Raw genomic sequence first — 27210 nt, forward strand, 5'->3', positions numbered from 1 at the left:
GAACAGGGAGGGACAGCACCTCCCAGTGTGTGGGCCTGAAAAATGCAACCTGGAGCAGGAAAGTCGGCATCTCTTCTAGTTTCTGCATCCCCCGCCCCAGATCCATGACTCAGATTTGCTCTCACTCTCCCGGTGCCCACCCGCTCCCGAATGCCTTAAATGCTGTTACTACCAAACCTCCTACTAGAGTCAGATCTGAAAACCGCATGCTATTTTAGGTTTTCTGTTATTTTTTTTCTTTCATTCTTTCTTTTTCCCTGTCCTCATTGGGAATTAATATTCTTTTGATGGAAATAACCTTTTTCTTTTTTTCCTTATGACATTGAAAAAAATGTTTTTAATTTTATTGGGGCATATTGGGGAACAGCGTATTTCTCCAGGGCCCATCAGCTCCAAGTCATTGTCCTTCAGTCTAGTTGTGGAGGGTGCAGCTCAGCTCCAAGTCCAGTTGCCATTTTCAATCTTTAGTTGAAGTGGGTGCAGCCCACCATCCCATGCGGGAATTGAACCGGCAACCCTGTTGTTCAGAACTCGAGCTCTAACCAACTTAGCCATCCAACCACCCCTGGGGTGATTTTTAAAGTTTTGAAGATTTCTGCTAATTTTTATTTTACTAGGTTTTATTTTGTAGGTGGATCTGGCTATTCAGGCAATTGGTGTATGTTGAATTGGACTGCTTTGCTATCTACCCTGTTATTTCTGCACTCATGAGACCATTAGTATATTTTATTAGTTTTCAATCCTCTTTCCTAATATTTCAGTTTCATTTAAACTGTTTGGAATTAGAATTCCATGGTGTTGTGAATTCTTATCTCTTCATATGTGACTTCTGATTCAAGATGGTTTTCACAGCACTTGTAGGTCAGGAAAAATGTCAACCACTATTATACTATTTTTTAATAAACATTCCACTGGGAATAAATCCATGTACCCCAGGCCTCCTACTCTCCAGTGACAGGTATTTTAGGATTTTGTTTGTTTGTTTGTTTGTTTTTTGTTTTGTTTTGTTTTTTTGTATCAGTATGATTTATTAAGGTGTGCCTTAGTACAGGCACGGGATTTTCCATGGTGCTCTTGATGTAAAAAGTCCAGTGTCGTGCGGGGGACCCAGCGGGGTCTCAGCTCCCGCTCCCTACATAAGAACGCAGGACATGGTGAGGCCAAAAAGGAACACCCACGGAGCCATAAGTAGGGGAGTCATATCACTATATTCTCGCCAGCGGCATCCGCCTCTCTGCAATCCGCTCTTGCTAGCCCCCATTTCTTTTCTGCTAGCGTAGCCACAGCAGTTATATTAGTGGCCAATGGCTTACGGGTTACAGCTGACGGCCAACTAGCCACAGCTGATGGCCATCTGATCACAGTTGATGGCCATTTACTACCAGAGCCAGCACCTTTCTATGTGAGGCCGAGAGCCTGGAAACTGCTTTTTGGGGCTTTGTCCCCACACCCAGGCACTTTTTTTGAGCCATGACACCAGGACACTGACAGCTACAGGGATGTTGTACACAGGTTCATCGTCTGTCATCTTCACGTGGCCAATGGCCACTGCCAGACACAGAATCTTCTTCATCTGGAACTTGATCATAGGTTTCACTTCAACAACTTTGGCCACCAATTTCTCATCATGTGTCAGCAAGGAAGGGAACGTGCCTCGGTCCAGGATTCATGGGATCTGCTTTATCAGAGATTCTGAAGCTAAAAAGGCATTATACTTCTTGGCCAGCTTCTTGACCAGTTTCTTATTCTTGTTGAGTTTCTTCAGTGCCTTGATGTCCATGTGGGGGGGATGTGCACAGTCACAGTGCTGCTGGTCCCCAAGGACACATACGGAGAACTTGGGGCGGGCAGTGGATTTAAGCCTGATGGGGCCTGAGGAGCATTTGTCCTTGTGAGGATCATAGTTCTTCAAGCTGATCTGCAGTTCCACCATCTGCAAACACTTCCGGTGCTTGTGCTGGTTTCCATGCAGGACTTCCCCTGCCTCAGAGAGGGTGCCGGGAAGGCTCTGCTGCTCTTGGCACCACCCAGCACCACCCGGCTCTGCTGCTCATGGCAACACCTGGCACCACAAAAACCAGAAAAGAGAATTTTAGTCTTCTGTTGCTGCCTCAACAGGTCACCACAAACTTATTACAGCTGCTTAAAACAGCAAAAGTCTATCTCATTTGTTTTCAGGTCAGAAATAAGACAGGCTGGATTGGCTTCTTTGTTCCCAGTCCCACAAGGTCAAATCAGGGTGTTGGCTGACTGAGCTCTGCTCTGGAAGATCTGAGAAGAGGATCTGCTTCCAGGCTTCTTCAGACTGTTGGCAGAATTCAGCTCCCTGATGTTGTAGGACTTAAGTTCCTTGTTTCCTTGCTGGATGCCAACCAAGACTTCTCAGTCTCCAGAGACCACAGCATTCCTTGGCTCATGGCCCCTTTCTCTGCCTCCAAAACCAGCAATGGTAGGTCGGTTCCTTCTCACTCTTCATAGGTTTCTCTCTGACCAACAATTCTGCTCCATCTTTCTGACTCTTCTGTCTTCTTCCTTTGCTTTTAAAGGGCTTGTATAATTAGATTAGGCCTACCTGGATAATCTCCCAATTTTAAGGTAAAATGATTAATAATCTTTTTAAATCTTTTTTTGTTTCAGGTGTACAACCTCACAAAGTAATAACCCCCAAGTCTACTACCCATCTGACTCCGTACTTAGTATAATATTCTTTAGGTGCACCCATGTTGTTGCAAAGCGTACAATTTCTTTTTTATGGCAGAGTAATACTCCATTGTATAAGTGTACCACAATTTCTTTATCTGATCATTTACTGGTGGGCATTTCAGTTGTTTCCGTATCTTGGCTATTGTGAATAGTACTGCAGTAAGCATAGGGGTGCATATATTTTTTTGACTTAGTGTTTTGGCTCTCTTTTGATAAATACTCAGGAGTGGAATTGCTGGGTCATAAGGTAGTTCTAGTTTTAATTTTTTGAGGAACCTCCATACTGTTTTCCATAGTGGCTGCACCAGTTTGCAATCTCACCAACAGTTCACAAGGGTTCTCTTTTCTCCACATCCACGCCAGCACTTGTTGTTTGATGATTTATTGATGAGAGCCATTCTGACAGGAGTTAGGTAGTATCTTTATTTGCATTTCTCTGATTGAGCATCCTTTCATATTTCTATTGGCCATGTATGTCCTCTTTGGAGAAATGTCTCTTCAGGTCATCTGTCCTTTTTTGTTTGTTTGTTTGTTTGTTTGTTTGTTTTTTGGTGTTGAGTTCTATGAGGTTTTTTTTAAAATAAATTTTAGATATTAACCCCTTATCAGATGTATCACTGGTGAATATCCCATTCAGTAGGCTGTCTTTTCGTTTTGTTGATGATTTCCTTTGCTGTGAAAAAACTTTTTAGTTTGATGTAGTCTCACATTTTTTTTCTTTTGTTTCACTTGCCCAAGGAGATATATCAGTAAAAATATTGCTAAGGGTAATGTCTGAGAGTTTACTTCTTAAACTTTTATAGTTTCAGGTCTTACATTTAAGTCTTTAATCCATTTTGAGTTTATTCTTGTATATGGCATAAGAAGGTGGTCCAGTTTCATTTTTCTTTTGCATGTATATGTCCAGTTTCCCAGCACCATTTATTGAATAGACTGTCTTTACCCCAACGTAAAATCCTTGCTTCCTTTGTCATAGATTCTATGACCATATAGGCATGGATTTATTTCTGGGCTCTCTATTCTGTTCCATTGATCTATGTGTCTGTCTGTTTTTATGTACTATGCTGTTTTGATTACTATGGCCTTGTAGTATAATCTGATATCAGGTAGTATGATACCTCCAGCTTTGTTTCTCAGGATTGCTGTGGCTTCTTGAGGTCTTTTATGGTTCCATGTAAATTTTAAGATTACTTGTTCTAGGTCTGTGAAAAATGCCATTGGCGTTTTGATAGAGATTGCATTGAATCTATATATTGCTTTGGGTAGTATGGACATTTTAACTATATTAATTTTTCCTACCCATGAGCATGGTATATGTTTCCATTTATTTGTGTCTTCTTTAATTTTTCTCTTCAATGTCTTATATTTTTCTGAGTACAAGTCTTTTACTTCCTGGGTTAAATTTATTCCAAAGTATTTTATTTATTTATTTGGTGCAATTGTAAATGGGATTGTTTTCTTAATTTCTCTTTCTGATAGCTCATTATTGGTGTATAAAAATGCAATCAATTTCTGAATATTATTTTTGTATGCTGCTACTTTACTGAATTCATTTATCATTTCTAATAGTTTTCTCGTGGAATTTTTGGTGTTCTCTCTATATATATCACGTCATCTTCAAATGACAGTTTTACTTCTTCCTTTCCAATTTGAATGTTTTTTATTTATTTTTCTTATCTGATTGCTGTGGCTAGGACTTCCAATACTATGTTGAATAAAAGTGGTGAAAGTGGACATCCTTGCCTTGTTCCTGATCTTAAGGGGAGTGCCTTTAGCTTTTCCCCACTGAGTATGATGTTAGCTATGGGTTTGTCATATATGGCCTTTATTACGTTGAGATGTGTTCCCTCTCTTCCTACTTGCTGAGAGTTTTTATCATACATGGATGCTGCATTTTGTCAAATGCTTTTTCTGCATCTACTGAGATGATCATATGATTTTTATTTTTCATGTTTTTTAAGTGGTATATCGTGTAAATTGTTTTGTGAATATTGAACCAACTTTGCATCCCAGGAATGAATCCCACTTGATCATGGTGTGTGATCTTTTTAATGTATGGCTGAGTTTAGTTTGCTAATATTTTGTTGAGGATTTTTATATCTATGTTTATCAGGGGTATTGGCCTATAATTTCATTTTTTTAAAATGTCTTTGTCTGGTTTTGGAATCAGGGTAATGGTGGCCTCATACAATGAGCTTGGGAGCCTTCTCTCCTTTTGAAATTTTTGGAATTGTTTGAGAAGGATAGGTGTTAATTCTTCTTTGAATGTTTGGTAAAATTCACCTGGGAAGCCATCTGGTCCAGAACTTTTGTTTGTCGGGACTTTTTGATTACGGATTTAATTTCATTAGTAGTAATCGGTTGGTTCAGATTTTCTGTTTCTTCTTTACTCAGTCTTGGAAGATTGTATGTTTTTGGGAATTTATCCATTCTTCTAGATTGTCCAATTTGTTGACATATAATATTTCTTTTCTTTGTTTGTTTCTTTGTTTGTTTCTTTGTTTGTTTCTTTGTTTGTTTCTTTGTTTGTTTCTTTGTTTGTTTGTTTGTTTCTTTCTTTCTTTCTTTCTTTCTTTCTTTCTGTCTGTCTGTCTGTCTGTCTGTCCGTCCTTCCTTCCTTCCTTCCTTCCTTCCTTCCTTCCTTCCTTCCTTCCTTCCTTCCTTCCTTCCTTCCTTCCTTCCTTCCTTTCTTTCTTTCTTTCTTTCTTTCTTTCTTTCTTTCTTTCTTTCTTTCTTTCTTTCTTTCATTTAGGAGGGCACAGCTCACAGTGGCCCATGTGGGGATTGAACTGACAACCTTGCTGTTATTAGCACCACACTCTAACCAACTGAGCTAACCAGCCACCCCGCTTTGTATTTCTGTGGTGTTGGTTGTCACTTCTCCTCTTTCATTTCTGATTTTATTTATTTGGATCCTCTTTCTTTTTTCTCTCTCTTTCTCTCTCTTTTTTTTTTTTATAGGAAAGACTTTTTTTTTGAGGGGGAACAGGACTTTATTGGGGAACAGTGTGTACTTCCAGGACTTTTCTCCAAGTCAAGTTGTTATACTTTCAATCATAGTTGTGGAGGGTGCCATTCAGCTTCAAGTTGTTGTCTTTTCAGTCTTACTTGTGGAGGGCACAGCTCAGCTCCAGGTCCAGTTGCCATTGCTAGTTGCAGGGGGCACAGCCCACCACCCCTTGCGGGAGTCGAGGAATTGAACTGGCAACCTTATGGTTGAGAGACCACGCACCAACCAACTGAAACATCCAGGAGCTCAGCAGCAGTTCAGCTCACGGTGCCATGTTCAATCTTAATTGCAGCATGTGGAGCCCACCATCCCTTGTGGGACTCAAGGAATTGAACTGGCAACCTTGTGGTTGAGAGCCCACTGGCCCATGTGGGAATCGAACTGGCAGCCTTCGGAGTTAGGAGCATGGAGCTGTAACTGCCTGAGCCACCAGGCTGGCCCTCTCTCTTTTTTTTTTTTATTGAAAGAACTTTGTTTCTAAGATTCAGTGTTAATGATCTGGTACATTATGAAAACATTCAGGGTCATGAGAGATTGCAATCTACCTTTGAAGGCTTTCTCTATATGGCACTGTCACAGAATGCAGCAATGAAGAAGCCTCCTATAAGCCTTTATTGTCTAGTAAAATAAAATGCTTTCTCTTTGAAATAGTTGAATAACATGTTTAAGACGTTTCTGAATTTTATTTCTCAGTACTTGGGAGCTTTATATTTAAGAAACATAAAATATTTTAGGAAAGTGAATTCCAATTGAATGACTTGCAACAACAAAGAAACTAACTTGGAATGCTGGCAAAAATTTTTTTTTTCCTCTCAGTCCTAATGCAGACAGCCTGAGGAGGAACATGCATGCTAAAGCATCTCTCTTCATGTCTGAGAAATCCAGCCTCACCATTTCTAATGGAAGAAGGTTCCTTGGGATCCAGGCAGTCATAGTACAGAATAGTTTCCCTCTAGGAGGGTCAAAATGTAATTGTTTAGAATTCAATCACATAACTGCTTTAACATCGTTCCCAGGGGCCAAATATGAGGGGCAATGGCATGTTTCTTTTAGTGACTTTAAATAGTTAAGACAGGTAAGAGATTTCTACTATAACACTGGACCTGCTACCCCTGAAGTGTAGTTCTCAACATTCAGAATTTCTGTGGCTACTTAGCCATAACCATCACCTTACCATTGGGTAAGAGAACCACACCACAAGCTCATAGTCAAACTTCTGATGTTATTTGCACCAAGGGTGGAGATATTTTTTTCAAACTCTCAGCCAACAAAGACTAATTGATAGAAAAATGAATGACCATCTAGCTGTGCACTGTAACCAAGAAGAGTATTTATAAAATCAAGTATGTGAAAACCCCAGTTGGCAAATGTGCAATTTTTAAAGGACCCTTTTTTTAAAAAAAGAGAAACAAGACAGGTGGGTTGACATTTATCTTCCAGAAGAAAGTCTCAGAGTGTTCCACAGATATTTTGGTGCCTCACTGTAATTTCTGTGCTGTTCTTGGCTGTCTTTGTGGTTTTTCTGTTCACGGTAGCTCCATAGGGCCAGCACCATGCTGGCAATATACATTGTCACCAGAAGACCAGCAAAGGTGACTGCTGCTCCATCAGTGCCTGCCAGCTGGCAGTTCATCCAGGTGAGACCTTTGTGGGCATAGAGCCTCTGCTAATCTTTTGTCTGTTTTGCAAGGGTCCGTGGCATTGATCCGCGAGGCTACGTGGAAGTAAATGCCAATGCCTATGTAGTAGCCCACTGCTGCCAGGAGGCTGAAGGCAGCCTCCAGCAGAAGCCACTTGCTGGGCAGTTTGGTTAGACTCTTGTCTCCTTGGAGAAAAACAAGCATGGTGAGGACTCCCAGCCCTAGAGAGACAGCCATGTGCTCGGAGGACAGTATACTTCTGGTCCAGCTTCTGAACCTGCTCTAGCTCAGTGCCCTCAAATGGTGAATAATAATGGTTCTCAAAGTTTCTGCTGCTGGTAAAGCTGACACTGAATCCAGCAAGACAAGTAGGAAGCCATAATATATATGATAACTATCTCATTCAATATCACCTCCACTATCTGTACCACACCTTTCCTAGTGTATAAGTATCTTCTTTTGTGGCATTCCAGGAGTCCTTCAGCCTCTGGCTGGTGATATTCCACTTCCTCACGTCCAGGCCTGGGGTTGGACGGCAGATATCTCCCTAAGGTGGGTTCACTTTCTGGTCTGCGGCACCCAAAGCCCTCCCTTCTTCTCTCTTTTTTTCCTTGATGACTCTGGCTAAAGGTTTACAATTTTGTTTATCTTTTCAAAGAACAAGCTCTTGGTTTTGTTGATCTTTCTGTATTTTTGTAGATTCTTGCATTTATTTCCTCTCTGATCTTTATTATTTCCTGCCATTTTACTCACTTTAGGTTTTGTTTGCTCTTCTTTTTCTAGTTCCCTTAAGTGTAAAGTTAGATTGTTTATTTGAGATTTTTCTTTTCTTTTTTTTTTAAGATTTTATTGGGGAAGGGGAACAGAAAGGACTTTATTGGGGAACAGTATGTACTTCCGGGACTTTTCCAAGTCAAAGTCCTTTCAATCTTAGTTGTGGAGGGCACAGCTCAGCTCCAGGTTTAGTTTTCATTGTTAGTTGCAGGGGGCAGAGCCCACCATCCCTTGCGGGAGTCAAACTGGCAACCATGTGGTTGAGAGTCCGCACTCAAACCAACTGAGCCATCTGGCCATCCAGGCGCTGAGCAGCAGCTCATTGACTTCATTCTAGTTGTGGAGGATGCAGCTCACTGGCCCATGTGGGAATCGAACAGGCAGCCCCGTTGCCCAGAGCTAGTGCTCTAACCAACTGAGACACCCCCTGGTCCTGAGATTTTTCTTGCTTCTTGAGTTAGGCCTGTGTTGCTATGAATTTCCCTCTTAGGACTGCTTTTACTGTGTCCTATAGATTTTGGGTCATTGTATTTTCATTTTCATTTGTCTTAAGGTGTCTTTTGATTTATTCCTTGACCTCATTGCTAACCCTTTCATTGTTAGGTAGCATGTTATTTAGCCTCCATGTGTTTGTGTGGTTTTCAGTTTTTTTCTTATAATTGATTTCTAGTTTCATACCATTGTGGTCAGAGAAGACGCTTAATATGATTTCAATCTTCTTAAATTTATTGAGACTTGTATTGTGACCTAACATGTTCTTTATCTTGGAAAATGTTCCCTGTGCACTTGAAAAGAATGTATACTCTGTTGTTTAGGGTGAAATGTTCTGAAAATATCCATTAAATCCATCTGGTCTAACTTATCATTTAAGGCCACTGCTTCCTTGTTGATTTTCTGTCTGGAATATCTGTTCATTGGTGTTATTGGGTGTTAAAGTCCCCTACTATGACTGTATTACTGTTGACCTCTCCCTTTATGTCAGTCAATGTTTGCTTTATATTTAGGTGCTCCTATGTTGGGTACATAGATGTTTACTAGGGTTACATATCCTCTTGTTGGATCAATCACTTTATCATTATGCAATGTCCTTTTTTCCCCCCTCCCTTTTTCCACCTCCCCCCCACTCCAGTTCAAGTCGTCGTTTCTCAGCCTAGTTGTGTAGGACACAGCTCCCTGGTCCATACTGGTATTATGAGCCTTGCACTCCTCCTGGCTGAGGCAGTCGGTCGCCGGTCATCGGTCAGCCGTTCACGGCAGCTCACACCAGCTGCCAGCTGCTCACACTGGCCACCAGCCGCTCATGGCAGCACATGGTAGCCTACAGCAGCTCAGGCCAAGCTCTGGCTGCTCACGGCAGCCCAGCTCCAGGGAGAGCTGTTGTTCACAATCTTATAGAGGGCGCAGCTCACTGGCCCATGTGGGAATCAAACAGGCGACTTCGGCATTAGGAGCACGGTGCTCCAACCACCTGAGCCACCGGGCCAGCCCTGTGATGTCCTTCTTATTATAGTCTGTTTTAAAGTCTATTTTGTCTGATGTAAGTACTACCACCAGCTTTTTGCTTTTTTCATTTACATTTGCATGAAATATCTTTTTCCACACCTTGACTTTCAGTCTCTGTGTGTCTTTTGATCTGAAGTGGGTCTCTTGTAAACAGCACATGTCTGGGTCTCGTTTTCGTATGGGACAGGAAGTATTAAAACATAAAAATTTTCATCCTTTCCAAAGTCAAGTAACATTTACCCAAAAAATCATCGAAATTGTGCTGCTTCTTAGGAGCAAAAAGTATATAAGTATTTTGGAGATCTTGTTGAAAGTTAAATGCATAGATATTGTCAGATAGAGCTTGATATAGTATAATAAGGTGAAAAGATTTTTAGGAAGACAAGATTTTTTTTGCCAGATACTAAAATTTTAAGATAAAGCCATTATGTAAGAACATAACACTACCCGGAAAATTACGTATAAGTCAGTAGAACAGAGCAGAGTCCAGAAACAGATAAAATTACTATTGAGAAATTGATATATAAAAAAGATAGTATCATGTATTAGCACAAAAAGGATGAAACTAGTCAACAAATGATATTGATTCAGTAGGCCATTTATTAGCAAGAAAATCAACCTAGACCCAGCATCACACTTTATGCAACAATAATGTTAATATGCCAACCAAAATAAATGATTAAAATAAAAGGAAAAATATAGAAACTACTCATATAACTTTAAATTAAAGGTGGCCTCCTTAAATAAGTAGAAGCCAAAAAGTGAAAAGAAATGGAAGAGGGGCATGAAAGATTACAGCACAAAAATTTGAAATATTTCTAAGAAAGAAAATGTTACCAACACTACAGAAAGAAAGACACAAGGCTTGAAAAAAATTGTGAGGAAAATGCGCAACACACAAAAGATTAGTATCCCTGACATACAAAGAGCTTTTATAAAATAAAAAGAAAGGAGAAAACAATTGTTCTGAATAGTATATGATAATTTACAGAGGAGGAAATACACAATATCAACAAACATTAAAAAAATAATGGGGACCTTCATCTACGCTTGTACATTTCTTCTAACCTTAGTTCATGCTTATTTTACTTTTTAGTTGGGAACCTACTCAAGGATAAAAAATTCATCTTTTTGCCAGAGCATAAGTTAGTTTAACCTGGAAGTAACTACTTGCAAGTAACCAGTTTATAAATGTAATAAAAGGATGTCTTCCATGAGCCTCAGTACAAGGGACACAGGCAGATATACTGAGTTTTTAAATAACATAATATATTTTTAACCCATCGTCTGATGTTTGCTTGAGAGAACTGAAAGATTTATTGAAGCTCTCAAGAAGTAATTGCTCTGAGATCACGAAAAAGGGCTTTCTTTGCTGAAGGAATGTGTACTTCTGCACCAGCTATATTCCTTTTAGTGCAAGAGCTTATGCCCTGTAGTATTTGGTTTAAATGGGCTCAAAGAAACATTAAACCCTGAAATTTCATGCATGCCGTCCATCTGTCCACCCATCTCTATTTATCTATCTTCTTACCTATCTACCTATCCATCTACCTAAATACATGCAAGTTTCTGGGAAAACAACTCACAATTTTTAATAAATCAGCAAAAATTGTCTAGGACCTAAAATATGTTGAAAATCAGTGTCAAACAGACAATGATTTGCTCCTTCAGGAAAATTTAGACTAAGATTAATTTCCTACAATCTAAATAATTAATTGTTTATAGAAAGAAAAGTGTATATTTGTTTGGTGGCTTTCTTTTTAAATTATTATTATTATTTATTTATTTTTTTTTTTGTGTGTGTGTGTGTGTGTGTGGCTTTCTTAAGAGAGTACAGTTGACAGGAGGAAAACACCAAGCACTTGCCACGTGCCAGGTATTGTGCTAAGAGGTTTTCAAGTGTGACCTCATTTGACTCTCAGAAATATGCTAAATTGCAAATTGGCTGGACCTCCTATGCTCTAAGATTCATTTATTACTACATTTCCATAGCCTTGGAATTGTGACACATACTATCATCAGTAGCATTTTACAATGACTGTCACCTAGACAGAATAATATAGTTGTGATTGCCTGTACATGCACACACTTGGTTATCATCGGTTCATATTATTGTCACTTCATGTGCAATGCTGGTGCCTCATGTGTTGAGTGCATTGTCATTTGAAATATAAGAAAGTACTACAGGGCCGGACCAGTGGTTCAGGTGCTCCTAACACTGAGGTGCCCGGTTCAATTCCCACATGGGCCAGTGAGCTGCGCCCTCTACAGCTAAAATTGTGAACAACAGCTCTCCATGGAACTGGGCTGCCGTGAGCAGTTGGTGGTCTTCGTGAGCTACTATGAGCGGCGGACCAAGGACCGGTGACAGACTGCCTCAGCCAGTGGGGAACGCAAGGCTTATAACACCAGCATGGGCCAGGGAGCTGTGTCTTACACAACTAGACTGAGAAACAACAGCTTCAACCGAAGTGGGGGTAGGGGAGGCGGAAGAAAAGGGGGTGGAAAAGAAAGCACTATAATGTGATTTGGCTTGTATGTTGTGTGTGAAGAATGGCACATTAACAGAAAAGCATGATGTAAATTTATTGGTAATGAAACATGCAGTCATTGTTTTAGGCATAGATTCAAGTGTATATTTTCTTGCAAATCAACAACCAACTGCTTCATGAGGTATAAGAAAACAAGACACCCTTAGTAGATAAAGAATATCACATTTTGTTTCTGAAATAGGTGCAAAAGCTGTGCCTAGTACAAACCAACAACATAATGGAAGGCAGAAGGTGTACCCAAATCTCTAGGAATGACTGAAAGAAAATTCAAATAAAGGACTGATGGCGACAGTTTGATCATAACTTGCAGAATGGGTGTCAGCAGCTTAGAATAAAACCAAACGTTGCATGACCAGTACTGTTAGTGGCACAGAAAACAATATTTCTGTGAAACAAATGTATAAGAAAGTACAGGCACCAATTTGGGGGTGAAAATGAACCACAGGCAGCATCCTCTGAAAGTGGAGAAGTTTTAGGTAAACCTTAATCCACTTATTTCACATATATTTTCATTTTTATATTTGCCTTCCAAAAGTCTATGTCTAAAATGTTTAAAGCAGCTCTGTTAAGAAATGTAAAAGTTCTGAGGCGGCTGGTCAGCTCAGTTGGTTAGAGTGCAGTGCTCTTAACAACAAGGATACCAGTTCAATCCCCACATGGGCCAGGGAGCTGCACCCTCTACAACTACACTGAAACAATTACTTGACTTGGAGCTAAGGAATCCTGGGAAAACACACTTAAAATAAATAAGAGTTAAAAAAAAAAAAGAAACATAAAAATTCTAAGTGATAAGATCATTGCTTCTGAGTTTAGAGTTATAAAACAATCATGTATTTTCCAGTGGCATCTTGGAGTTAATGAAAAAAAACTATAAGGATATTGCCTATCTAATTGTCTATCATAAAATACATCAATAATTATCCCAGCAAGCTGCCTACACCATCTCCTTCGATGAAAAATGAAATACACCATAACTGCCCAACTCCCACAAGCATACATAAAGTTTTATTTGAGAAAAAATGGCAATTATATTTTAAAGGCCTTATTATTTTTCCTAGTTATATTGCCTAGTTATATCGAAAATTTTCTTAACATTTGGCGATAAGCAAGTTGACAGGCTGGGCTCACTGGAACTCTCCATATTGTTGGTCGTCTCAGGCTCTGGGGCAGCGAAAAGTGGCCCTCTCCACCCAAACTCCACTCCAGACTCTCCACCGCCCCCACTCTTCCCCCATGTCTGGGAAGCTGAGAAGGAAGCTTGGACAAGGAGAGACATCTCAAGGACTGTTGGACAGGCTGGGTAAGCATAAATCGGCAGCTCTGTCAGCAAGTGGGGGATGGAGAGCCAGGCCAAGTCTCAGTCCTTTTCTGATAGGGTAGTCACACATCCCCGAGGGCTGATGTCCTTTCCGAAGCTTTAGTTTATTTGAGCTTGTCCAGGTTCTTCCATAGTCGGCACTTTCTTGTTAGGCATCAGTTTGGTTTGTCCTTCCCTCAGTCTGGGCTGCACTGGTAAGTACTGCATCACATATAATTGGCCACTAGCATAATATTCTTATGATAGCACGTGTTTAAAACTTGCCCTGATCCTGGCTCTGAGATGTGGACCGTCTCTGGATCCTCAAACCAAGCTCACATCTACATTTGGACCATCACTATTTTCTGCCTTCCCCTCCACCAACCCTCGTGGAGTTTCCAGAGCCCCTTGCTCATCAATTAGACTACATGACAATTCTGTTGACTCCAGAAGGAAAAAAGTGATTTGATAGAGGGTCTTCCTTGACATTTCCAGAGACACAGTGCTTGGGAAACATAGAAGTAAATATTGAGAAGTGGGCACTTGACACAACATGGAAGGAGCCAGAGCATTCTCTCTGGTTAGAACTTAATTTTTTTGTTGTTGTTGTTAGAACTTACCTAATTGACTTACCCTCATCAGTGCCCACCATGGAAAGTTCTCAGAAGCTCAACTTGGAGGTACATCCGAGCTGTAATCATCCCAAAGTCTGGAGTAGCCTGAAACACTTGTTTTTTCAGTTACTCCTCATACTGAGCCCCGAGGCCCCTCCTAAAAAAACTATGCTCAGGTGACTCTTGATTGGTAGAATGGAGTGGGGTGATCAGAAGCTGTCCAAGGAATTGGATGTCCATGAGCTAATATATGCATTTCTCATCACTAAACATTTTGAGCTTAATCACTCTCCTTCAGTTCTCCTACAGCCTCTTCGGCTATGACGATGCCGAAAACCTACATCTGGGGTAAGTATCAACTATCCAACCTACCCATCAACTTGGGTTTGGAGCCCAAATCCCAGCATCCACTCATCCTATCCCCAGTGCAGCCACCAAGCCTCAGTATCACTCCAGCCTCCTCCCCACTCCTAACCTTCTCGGACACACTGCTCCATTTTTAAAAACAAACTGTAAACCTTCTGTCAGCCTGGGAGCCTAGGCTGAGAACTTCTGAGTCTCCCCGGACTCCCTCTCCTTTGGAAGGTGGTGGACATCCCAGGGTCTGCCTGAACTAGCTCCCATGCAGAGATGGCCCCAAGCCCTAATCCACACCTTTAAACCACCCTTGTCTGGGCGTCTTGCACACTCATCCGCACTCCCTGAGCACCCCATCGCCACTTTCTCAGCCCCATGTTCAGCCCCTCTTTCTTTCTTCCATAGCTCTTGTCTGCATGATAATCTTCCTTCTCCAGTGTTCAAAGGTAGTCACAGGTAAGGAGAAGGATAGGGAAGAACGGGAGGGAGGAGGCTGCCCTTGGGAATCGTGTGTCTGTTCCTCCTTGGACCCACACCCTCTATGTCTCCTCAGACACTCCCGTTGGCTCAGGACTCTTGCTGTGCCAGCCGGCACCCCGGTGTGGGGACCATATCTACAACCCCTCTGAGTATTGCTGCGATCATCACTCCATCCTGCCCCTGAACCGGACTCGCCACTGTGGCCCCAACTGTACCTTCTGGCCCTGCCTGGAGCTCTGCTGTCCTGAGTCCTTTGGACCCCACAGGAAGTTTGTTGTGAAGCTGAAGGTTCTGGGAGTGAAATCTCGGTGTTTCTCCTCCCCCATCTCCAGGAACTGCCCCTAGGCGCCTGATGAAGATGAACTGGGACTTTACCATCTGCCACAACAATTGGATCTATCCGAATGAATGTTTCCATCCTCTGACTGAATGGAAACTTCCAGAAAGTAAGTTTAGAAATGCAGATATAGGCCTGACTTGGAGTGAATCCTGCGCACTCCGCCTGTTTAGGATGGGCAAGTAAGCACTCAGAGATATGAAGAACTGCGTCGGACGGAGGGAATCGGAAAACACAGGGCAGCAGGTGGCTAGGCCTGGCCAGGGGGTCGGTGGGGAGGGTGGGGAATGAAGCTGGTGCCTGGAGCTGGGTGGGGAGGGAAGGGGCGCTAGTGGAGCCACGAATGCACCGCACCGGGTCCCCCAACCCCCATAGCCGGGGCTCTGGAAGAGAGGGCTGGCTAGGCTGGCTCCACGGAGCTTTCGGAGCAGACGCTTTCGGATGGCTATCAATTGAGAGCTCCAGGTTGGACAGGACTTTTCTTACATAAAAGTGGGTCATTCATTTTTTTTCTCTCCGTGTTTCATTCGCCTTTGAATTTGGCCTGTTTAATATCTGGCTATTTTCAAACCTTGAGCATTCCCCCCACCAGCTGGGGTTTCACTATTAGCTTCCTATGAGTGGTTACCCCTAGAAACTGCCACAGATGAAATTAGGCAAATGCAATAACAACTGTTTCCCCTTTTCTACCTTTTGGCACTGCTAACTGAGGCAAAACAAAACAAAAACAACAACAAAAAGACCCCTGGAACCATGGTAGCCTCTGGTGGAATGTCCAGATTTTCCCTTAAATATGCCAGGCTGGTCTGAGAATGTTAACACAGTTTTTGGAGGTGTTAACCCACTGCCTTCTCAGACCACCGCTGCTCTGATAATAAACGCTTATTCTATGACCCAACTCCTATGTCCATCTATTGGCTGAGCAGCGCAGGCAGCATGAGCCCTGGACTCAGTTGGCCCCCAGTTTCACTATTAGATTATAACTCAAAGCTTACAGTAAATACCTATAGTCCATACTGGTATAAATAAATAATTAAAGAAACAAGTGAGGGAGAATAAACAAATCTCCATATACAAGGTTTTGAAATAATTTATGTAACTACAACCATTCAAGCCCCTTAAGTTTGGGCTGCACGTAATGATTTGGTTCCAAAGAGTACCGTGTAGAAAGGGGGGAAAAGAAGTAACTACATGGAAGAAACCTAACAAACACTACCTCTGAGAGAAAGACATAGAAAGAGAGTGACAGGAGAGAAGAGTCAGAGGGTGGGAAGAGACAGAGCAAAGGACTTCGGCAACGGAAAATGCAGCTGGAGAGAGGTTGGGGGAAGGGCAGATCTTGTGTTTTGCATTGGCAGTGGCTGGCCTGCCTCTAAATGGGCCCTGGGAAGAAGGTCTCCAATCCCCCTCTTGTCTGGGGACAATTGGGAATAGGATTTCTCATTCCAGGAGGCTTTTGCCCTGACCACCGGAGCTGTGCAGAGCTGACTGGATAGATTTCCCAATTCCTACTTACAATCTGGAGCTGGGACTCCACACTGTCCCTCCAGCTAGACTCCGAAAACAGAGGCAAAATATGTTCTTCCATTCTAAGTGCTCTTGAAACTGAAGACCCACTTGACTTGAGTGGAACGTAAGTCAATTAGACAGAGATGTAGGTCCCAGTCCTCCATGGGAATGTGCCTTGCAAAGCCCTGCAGGGAGGGTCCCTGAGGCTGAGGAGTGATAGATGCCTGAGCCATTTGAAATTCTTACAACACACACTAGCTCAGGCTGCAATCAACAAACCAGACTGTCTTCCCCAACAACTTCTCAGAAAAAGGAGGTGGGCAAGACTCCCTGGCCAGGAAAGGCAGAAGAGGCCACTCAGAGATAGATGATTCTATCTGTAGGCACATCACCCCCCTCCTACCAGGCTTCAAAGCCCTCAGCCCCAAAGTGCACATCACGGCCTTGCAGGAGTTCAAATAAGGAAGCAGTTCAGGTCTGGCAACATTAGCCAACAATTTACAAGCAAAAAGTCAAGAAAGAAGCATTTTTTAAATTCAGCTTGTATTCAGTATTGCTTTATGTTTAACTGTATCATGATGAGATAGGACATGCAGAGCTGTGGTCTCCAAAGCCGTCAGGGCACCCTGCGCCCCACCCCACCCCCGAATGCCAGGCTGCCCCAGGATCCTCTCTGAACTGCTGCAGGAATCATCAGCTCTAGTCACTCTGCAGGTCTCTCATCAACTGGAAAGACAGAGATAAGGACTTTGAGAGACTGGGGTTGAGGGAGACATAGAGGCAGAGCAGGTGATGAGAATCTGGGACGAGGTGGAGAGAAGGCGGACAGAGCAGCAGCCCTACTGGGAGAACACAGACATGGCAACTCCCTCCCCTGCTTGTCCACACTCCCTCCTCCAGCCTGAGCACAGCAGGGGCTCCCCCCTGGGGCGTTCCTTCAGGACAGTGTTACTGAACCCAAGGTGACAAACATCAGAGTTTGGAGTAAGGAAAGGTTTATTGATCGAGAAGGCGCAAAGTGAGGCGATGGGAGAATTAGTGGTGTCTCAAATCCATCCTGCTCGCTGGCCTAGAGCAGGAGTGTCCAAACTTTTTTCAACGTTTTTCACCAAGGGCCATATGCGGTAAAATACACAAGCAGCCGGGCCACTCACTCGAGGTGAAGTACGTATTTCCTCACCTGGTTTATTTAAGAAAAGTAAATATATTTTTGGAATTTGCTGCAGGCCAATAAAAAATGGATTGCGGGTCGCAGTTGGCCCGTGGGTCGCAGTTTGGACACCCCAGGCCTAGATTAAGGGTTTTCAAGCAGTTAGGGGAACAGATATGCAGACATGCTGATGGGGCAAGTTTTAATAGGAGGACCATGAAACTTGGCCATTTATGGTAAAGGGGCATCAACACCGGATCTTTCTGGACAGTGGGCCCTGTGCTTCTGAAAGGGTTCCACTGTTCGACTTCCGGTTATATCCTGGTCCTTTGGTTCCAGGTGCAGCTGGAGGTAAAGTTCTCTCCTCTGCACAAGCCTCAGCTGCATGACATGAGGTTTTGGTCGGTTGTCTCTGAAAAGCAGCTCAGCCTCTTGTGAAACAGGACAGGACCTTTTCGAGCTGGTTCTGTGGTTACAACAGGAGCAGGTGAGCATTCAGAGGACATGCCCCAGCGCCCTTTGCGTCTAAGTCGTCTGTTTTCTGCAGGAAACCAGCAGATTCCAGGCAGCGCCACTGGAAGCAGGCTCAGCAAATGCAATTGCATCCACAGGGCGACTGGACAAAGGGCCGATGGCCTCTTTGACACAGCAGCTCTCCAGGGCTCGTAGGTATGGTTCTGACAAGGGAAAAACTCTGAGATGTTCTCACTGCAGGCAGGCGAGTGGCAGAAAGAGACAAGAGCGGTTACCCAGTTAATAGCTGTGGGCCAACTACCAAAACATGGCTCACATTCCTGAACGTGTGCTGGGGCTTTGAATCCACCTGCAGATGTCTGTTAGCCACTCCTTACACACTGTATCTATCACAGGACTGCCCTTTCTTCACATTTTCCCTGCACCCCTTATCTGTAGCCAATGTAAATTCTTTCAAAACAACTTACATCTTCCTCCCCCAAAACATATCTAAAATTGCCTAAAATCGCCTGTCAACCCCAGGACAGTGGAAACGTTTGTATTGTCTCCCTTCCCCTGCTGGTAGTGGTTTAGAATTCATGTCCCCAGGACCTGGTCCTTTCCTGGCTAGCATATGGCTCAATAAGCCCTTTCTTTTAGGAAAGCTGTCAGCTGTGAACGGTTTCTGTTTACCAGTTTCTGCACCTGGGAGCTGGCTGGCAGGCACAGCCAAGGCCCAGAGACCAAGGGGGATCCTGGGAGGTGTGGTTCCCAGGGAGCAATAGAGTCGGTTCCCAGTCTGGGGTGAGGGATGAGCCCATCCCACTAATGTAGAGAAGAGGCATGAGGACTAGTTTTACAGAAGGAACTAGGACGTTGGATTCCAAGTGTGTTGCCTGTGTGCCCCCAGACACAGAACTCAGGCCGACGTTAGTCACACAGAACAGACCATCCAAAGCTTATTGAACAAAGAGATTCCATTGTAATGGCCATTCCCATAATTAAACCTATTACAAAATAACCACATGCTGTGCCTTACAAAAGTTAATGGGAAACCTGCCCCTATTCTTTCACCTCGCAGAAGTTCCCATATCAAGAAGTTTTCCATAAATAACAAACACATACAAACCCTAGCCTGGCCTATGGAGGGCGTCTCTCTTCCACTAGCGATTAGAGACCCCCACTCCATCTGTGGGGTGGTCTTTCCTTTCTTTTCTCACTTACTCTGCTAAATAAACTTACTTTTACTTTAAACTCTACACCAGCTCATGCCTGAATTCTTTCCTGCACAAAACCAGGGACCCTCTTTCCTGTACCACCACCACCCCGCGAATTGCCTCCTCCCCGCTCTGTATCCCCACCTGAAACTCCCTGTGAGCCCAGCACAGGTGGATGAGGATGCAGCCCAGCCCTGTGGGAAAGCTGTGGGCTTGGCTATGGGGCCAACGTGTAGTCACGTTTCCTGCCCGGGGAGCTCTGCGGCTAGTTTGGGTTCTGGCTAAAGCTCCGTGTTGGTGTGGGGCTGATTCTTTGGGGATCTCATTCGTCAGGGTCAGTGTTTCAGAGCTGGTCTTGGGCTCTCTGGGTCCCAGGAAGGTGAAGGATGCGGGGACGCTCATAGATGAGCCAACATTGGAGTCCAGGGAAGGGACTGAGTGTCCTGGTTGGTGGAAGGTGGTGCTGGGACTGAGGTGCTGCAGGGGCCGGGAGGACGGGAGGGAGGGGCTGGGGTGGAGGAGGAGGTCTGGAGAGTGCCAGGGGCGGGTGGGGTACCCTGGGCTGGCGCTAGATTTGGGGCTGGGGTCCTCCTTACCAAGACTCAGCTTCTCATCGCCATGCTTTGCAGCAGCCCCAAGGGGAGCAGGTAGAAAAATGTCAGGGAACGAGGGCTCTTTTATTGCAGCTTGAAGACGCTCAGGTGATTCTGGGGGGTCTCTGGTTGGCCTCGGTCAGAGCACAGAATTCCCAGCTCCCAAGTCACTCTGATGAGAGCTGGGCTGGACACAAGGAAACCTCACATGAGCTCCTCACTGGACAGGAGGGGCTGGGAGGTGCACTCAGTCACACCCCAGGCTGGCCCCGGAACAACTTTCAGGGACACTGAGTGTTCAGGGGATTGTCTGCTCAGCTACTGCTTTGCCTGTATGTTCACACACCCCAGTAAACCCTGTTATCTATGCTTACAACACCTGGTGCTACTGCTGTTTCTGTTTACAAGCACATAGCACGACAGGTGTGTCTAATTTGTGATACACTTAGAACAATGGATGCTTGAAAAATAATAAAAAATAATTTTTCATAGCCATAACTTTTCAACATTTTAAATTTCATCCCTATATGCCCTACATCCGTGAAGAGTCTAAATTGCAACCAGGATAAATGCACTTTGAATAATTTAGTTAGAAAAGGGATTTATTGAAGGGATACAAGGGAGCCCAACTATCCATTAGAAGGGTGGAGAAATGGCATGCAGATTAGTAATGCTAACTCTTTTTGAAACCCAGCTATTGATCAGAAAATAAAGAAGAAACTTCTGTCGCCAAGGTGTGTGCGTTACACGGGTCCTTACTACAGGTGCCACCACCAGCAGCACTGCGTTTTCTGGCCCTGGGGTGCCATCCTGAAGCCACCTTCAGGACGGTGCCTGCAGCAGGAGAGCGAGGGCCCTCCTGTCCCAGGTGGCAGAATAGGGCATCTAGTTGGCTGAGCTGGGGTCACCCGAGCTGCAAGGAGTCTGGGAAAGAGAATTCTGGCATCTCAGATACAACACTGGTGAGGTCTTTGGCCCCACATCTCATAAGCTCAGGTACCTGCAGACCTAGGAGTGTGTCCCGATGTTTCCTATGGGGTCTCGTGCTCCGCAGAACAAACAGGTGTCACTCACGAGTCACTGCCCTCTTGAAATATCTCTCACCCCAGGTGTCTTCCCATCAATCCCAAATCCTCATCATGGCTTACACGACCCCACGTGACTTAACCCCGGAAACTTTTCATCACCTGCTGCTGCCATTCGTCACAGCCCGCTCCTCTCCACCTCGCTGTCCTCTCTGTGTCCTCTTCGTGTCCTCCTTCTTCAGGATCTCTCAGTCACCTTCTCTTGTTACCGGAAATGTTTTACCTCGGTTCTTGAAGGAAAGAATTCAGTCAACAGTCAGAGTGTGTGCAAGCATGACAGCGAGAAGTTTATTAGTAAAGCAGGTACACTCCTACCTGCTTTACTAATGGGCTGACCCAAGAGAGGGAAGCAGCCTCTTTACATTGTGTGAGAGTTTTTAATTTCTGTATAAGTACCACGCGCTAACCGATTGCGCCGCCGGAGCTCTGGGTTTTTATTTCTATGGCCAGAGTTGTCTCCCCCTCTCCAGTATCTTTCTCTCTGTTGGTGTGTCCCATCCTCCCTTTTTGTTCCCAAGGTTGTTTCCTACGGTGCGAGTGTGAACCCCTCAATTTCCTGTGATTTATTTGAGAAGCTCATTAAAAAGGGGCAAACGACAGTTGCATGGTCCTGAGAAGCAGGATGTACATTCTGATAACTGGATGCCCCCCTCCAACACACACACACACACACTCACACATTTTTCTACACTTCTTTTAATGACAAATCTTCTTGATAAGTAGGAGCAGCTTCAAGGGACCTCCTTATCTGGGCCTGGTTCCCTCCTTCTCCTGCTCATTTCTACCTTTCTACCTACCTTGTCACTCTTTCTACCCTGTCCTTCTTCCAGAGATTTGCACACCTCTCTGTCCCATTTGACTCCAACCTGTGCTCTGATGTCACCTCCGCAGAGGCCTGTACTGACCACTGTATCTGAAATAGCCCCATTCCACACCCATCCTCAGCCCTCCTGTCACCCTGGTATATGTTTGTTTGTTGTATTTGTGTCCCTGTCATACTGTATATGTATAGGCTTGTATTTGCTCTGTTTATGCCCAAGAGCTAATGTTCCATCATAACAGGGACTTTGTTTTGTTCACGGCTGTGTCTTCAGCAGCAGGGACAATACCCAGCACAGAGGAGACCTGTAATAATTTTCTGCTGAAATAAATGGGAACAAATGAACGAATGTGACTGAACTCAATGCCACTGGCTGCAGTCACTGGGGACCTTGAGTCTGTCCTAAGCTAGTTCCTCGCACAGAGGTTTTACCATGAGGGTCCTAAAATCACTGAAATTTCCTTCAAGGGTCTCCCAGGGCAGAGGGGAAACCAGGAGGAGCTGCAGGAGGAAGAGGCTTCCTTGGAGAGCGGTATAGAAAAAATACTAGTAGAACATTAGTGAAAATATACGGCGTTCTTTCCAGGGTTCCAGTGTGTGCAGCCCCCCTCAGCGCCATTTTCTCTGGTGCCCGAAACCACACCAACGCACATGAGGCAGCAGGACACGGGCGTTCCCCAGGCACAGCCCCTCCCATGCCTGCCCTTCCATATCGTGGCTTTATCTCTCTCCTCTTCTGGGCTCCTCCCCACGTCCCAGAGACAGTTTGCATTTGGCCGTTTGTTTCTGTGACACATTTTCTTCAAAACAACATCTAAGTCGTGATATTCAAGAGATGATTTGGCAAGAAATAATTAAGAGCGAAGAAAGCCTTAAACTCCTTAAGGTTCTGCAATTAAGTAAACATGAATGGTGTTACTATATGAAAAAAATCATCGATCAAGAAATAGAGAAACTGTATAATTAAGTAAATTTACTATGAAACAGATGAGTTGTTTCAGTTGCACAAATAAGGGTGTGTAGAAAATATATCCAAAGAAAATGCTAATGCTATAGATGTTCTTTTATTATTTAATTATAAAATAAAATTAGAAGCATGAGTTTTCCAATAAGAAGGTGACTAACATCTACGAGTAAGTAACATATGTTTCTCAAAAATATTGAGATTACAGAAGAAAACTTTTTCCAGGCAATGTGAGCATTAGTTTCTATAAAAGACATTTTAAGTACAAAATAGTTTTTGTTTCTTAATATTTTAGGTGAAGCACATAATTCTTAAATGTACAACTTGAAGAATTTTTACACGTACCTGTGGATGTGTGTGCATGGTCACTGCTCAGATCACGATGGAGAACACGTGCGTTTCTCAGGAATGCTCCCTCAGTCAGACTCCATCCAGATTTAACAATATTCTGAGTGTCATATATTTATTTTTGCCTGTTTTGAACTTACACAAATGAAACCATTCAGTATGCTCTCTTCAGTGTCTGCCTTCATCTTGGCAGTATGTCTGTTAGATTCAGTTGTTTATGTGTAAAGCAGCAGATCGTGTTTATTGCTGTGTAATAGTCCACATGTGAATATATCACCATTTATTTGTCCGTCTACTGCTATGGATATTTGAGATGTTTCCAGTTTGGGGCTGGAATGAATAAGGCTTCTCTGAACATTCTTGTACGTGTCTTTTGATGAGCCCACGCGTACATCTCCTCAGAGTGGATTTACCAGTTCCCAGGGCAGCCATAGGTTTACTTTCATAGATAAAACATGTTTCCAAAGTGATTGTACTAATTTATACTCCCAGGGAGTCCCAGTTGCTACACTCCCTTGCTGACATGTGGTGCTGCCGGCTTTTAATTTTGTGCCATTCTGACGGGTGAATGGTTGTATCTGATTGCATGTCTCTGATGACTTCTGAAGTTGTTTCATCTGCCCATTGACTATTTGGATATCTTCCTATTTGAAGTATCTATTCTTTTCTCTCTCTTTTTTATAATTTTTTTAAATTGGGGAATTATTAGGGAACAGCATGTTTTTCCAGGATATCAAGTCATATTTCAATCTAGTTGTGGGGGGCACAGCTCACTGGCCCATGTGGGACTCGAACTGATGACGTTGGTGCTATGAACACTGCGCTCTAACCACTGAGCCAACCAGCTGCCCCCCCAGCTGCCTTCTTGTCCACTGTTGTGATGACACCCACAGCAACTATCTGTGTCATGTCACAAACAGCAAAAAGGCCCAGAGGAGGGTAGTTGAGAAGCTCTCAGTGCGCATGGGCTTGCCAAGAACCGTGTCAACGATGGCAGCCTCACCAACTGTCAAAAACTGGGGCCATCTCCTACCTTTTTCCCTGAACGACGATCATTCTTCTCCTTCAGCTCAGCAAATTTGCAAGCAATGTGAGCTGTGTGACGATCGAACAGAGGTGCACATCCGGTACTCATTTGGCCTGGATGGTTCAGGAGAATCACCTGAGCCGTGATGCCAGCTGCTTCCATAGGTGGGTCATATTTGCTGTCACCAGCCACATTGCACAACGAACATCTTTGACAGACACATTCTTTTTTTTTTTTTTTTTTTTTTTTTTTTTTTTTTTTTAAGTTTAATGTATTTTAATAGCAAACTTACAGGAACAGCACAGAAGACAGACAACATTAAAAACATGTACTTGCATGTAGGACAACTCAGTTAGAAAAGTATAGCGAATGGATGGAATCTACTGTATGATAAAAATGCTACAAACACCATTTAGTTGCCATCAATAAGAAATTTACTTGTTTTAAAAAAATCCAAATGCTGACAGACACATTCTTGACATTGAAGCTCACATTGTCCCCAGGAAGAGCTTCACTCAAAGCTTCATGGTGCATTTCCAGACTTCACTTCAGTTGTAACATTGACTGGAGCCAAGGTGACCACCAGGCCGGGTCTGAGAACACCAGTCTCCACTCGGCCCAGGGACAGGACCAACACCACCTATTTTGTAGTCATCCTGGAGGGGCAGACGCAAAGGCAGGATGCGATCCAGAGCTTTAAGCAGCGTGGTTCCCCTGGCACTGCCATCTTTATGGGTGACCTTCCATCCCTTGAAGCAAGGCACTTGGCTCCAGCATGTTGTCACCATTCCAACCGGAAATTGGCACAAATGCTACTGTGTCAGGGGTGTAGCCAATTTTCTTAATGTAGGTGCTGACTTCTTTAATGACTTCCTCGTATCTCTTCTGGCTGTGAGGCGGCTCAGTGGAATCCATTTTGTTAACGCCAACAATTTGTTGTTTCACACTCTGTGTGTAAGTCAGAAGGGCAGGCTCATGGGTCTGCCCATTCTTGGAGATACCTGCTTCCCACTCCCCAACACCAGCAGCAACAATCAGGGCAGCACAGTCATTTTTTGATAAAGTCTCTGTGTCCTGAGGCATCAGTGATGGTCACATGATACTGCTGGTCTCAAATTTCCACATGGAGATACCAGTGCTGACCCCACGCTCACGGTCAGCTTTCAGTTTATCCAAGACCCAGGCATACTTGAAGGAGCCCTTTCCCATCTCAGCAGCCTCCTTCTCCAATGTTTCGATGGTCCTTTGCGATCCCACCACATTTGTAGATGAGATGCCCAGTAGTGGTGGACTCGCCGGAATCTACGTGTCCAGTGACAGCGATGTTGAGGGGTTAGATGTTGGGTTAGAGTTAGAGGTGGTTTTCACTACAACTCTGTTCTGGTGGCAAACCCATTGCAAAAAAGTGAATCATGCACTTTAAACCAGTAAAACTTACGGTGTGTTGATTGTATCTCAATAAAGTTGTTTAAAGTAGTCAATGTAAATCTTATTAATAAGGCAAAATTGCTTTTATATAAGTTCGTCTTTCTTTACCTGTGGCAGCAATTAGCAGTACAGTGCATGTAGGAGTCCTTTTGGAAACATGACAAGGCATGAACAAAAATACACATAAATAAACCGTCAAGAACTGGGAAGGGACTGGATCCTGCCAGTTTCGTGGTTTCTCTCAGAAGACACAGGCTTCTGGGTAAGAGACAAAGGACAGTTTCCTCCTCACAGCAATAGAGAGTAACCAGAGTATCAGCATTTGCACCTGTCCCCTGAGCCCCAATTCCCACAGGGCGAGGGAAGGGATCAGGTGACGCCAGCACACAGTGGGTTGCATTACAGGAGACAAACCCCAAAGTTAAGAAATCTGAATTTTTCATAATGGGCCATAAGCCTGCCTGGCCTTTGTCCTGAAGAAGATCTTGTCACTATTACACAGGACGCTAAACAAATCTATCCTGTGGTCTGGAGGGAGACACTTCGTCCATCTTCGAAGGCCGTTCGCTGCACTAACATCCTTGAAAAGAATCCGGAAGAAAAAACACTCAATGCCTAACTGCAAGACATGCAAAAATGCAAGAGACCTGTGGAAACTGTCACCAACACCGACAAACAATGTTATAATAAAGAAACAATAACTGAGATAATACTAGGGAGCAGCTGCGCGATCCAGGGACGTTACTGCCTGGCTGCAGTGATGACTGTGACAGTCCTGAGTGTGAGGGCGACACCTCAGTGTCACAGGAATGTGGATTTTCACGGCTTAAAACCGTTGGGTGACGCCCCACTGCCTCCAGGATGAAACCCAAACTCCCGCATGCCCAGCAAGGTCCTTCATGATCTGCCCTGCTTCCCCGCCCCCCCTCCCCCTGCAGCACCACCGGCCTCCATCAGCCACCCCAACAGAGTCCCCCCCGCCATTCCCCAAACAGGCTTCCAAGCCGCGGCTCCTGCAGGCCTCTGCTTCCAGGCCTCCTCCTGCCCTTCATCGGAAAAACTCTTCTTCTTCTTCAGGGCTCAGCCCAGGCAGCTCCTCCTGCCCACCTTCCCATCCTGGGTCCTGTTTCACCCAGTGATACAGAATAAGGACCCCACGGGATGTAGAGCACAGCAGAGGGAACATAGTCAATGGTATTGTAGCAGCTTCGTACCGTGTCAGGTGGGCAGTAGACGTGGTGGGGTTCTCACTCTGTGAGGGGTGTAAACGTCTAATCATTACGTTGTACACCTGAAACTAAAAAAATAAAGTGAAGAATAAGGGCCCATTCCATCTGTCCCCTTAGCAC

General features: G+C 44.0%; 1 protein-coding gene and 1 pseudogene across 2 annotated transcripts in view; one reads left to right on the forward strand and one right to left on the reverse strand.

Annotated features, from left to right (window-relative positions):
• LOC308489901 overlaps positions 1-9439 on the reverse strand; it is a 39021-nt pseudogene extending 29582 nt beyond the window's left edge. The window contains exons 1-3 of the transcript in view: positions 9390-9439; positions 7196-7923; positions 1451-2046 (exon numbers count right to left, since the gene is read on the reverse strand). The product of the transcript in view is annotated as an uncharacterized misc_RNA (transcript). The remainder of the gene's footprint in view (positions 1-1450; positions 2047-7195; positions 7924-9389) is intronic.
• Positions 9440-14413: 4974 nt separating this feature from the next.
• On the forward strand, positions 14414-15275 carry LOC308490220 (insulin growth factor-like family member 3; the record flags this gene model as incomplete). The annotated part of the gene is made up of 3 exons (XM_081032142.1): positions 14414-14441; positions 14856-14906; positions 15004-15275. The coding sequence occupies 3 exons, from the start codon at positions 14414-14416 to the stop codon at positions 15273-15275; spliced, it is 351 nt and encodes a 116-aa protein (XP_080888268.1).
• Positions 15276-27210: the final 11935 nt, after the last annotated feature.

This window comes from Rhinolophus hipposideros, assembly GCF_964194185.1.
Source record: "Rhinolophus hipposideros genome assembly, chromosome: 21".
Lineage (NCBI taxonomy): Eukaryota > Metazoa > Chordata > Mammalia > Chiroptera > Rhinolophidae > Rhinolophus > Rhinolophus hipposideros.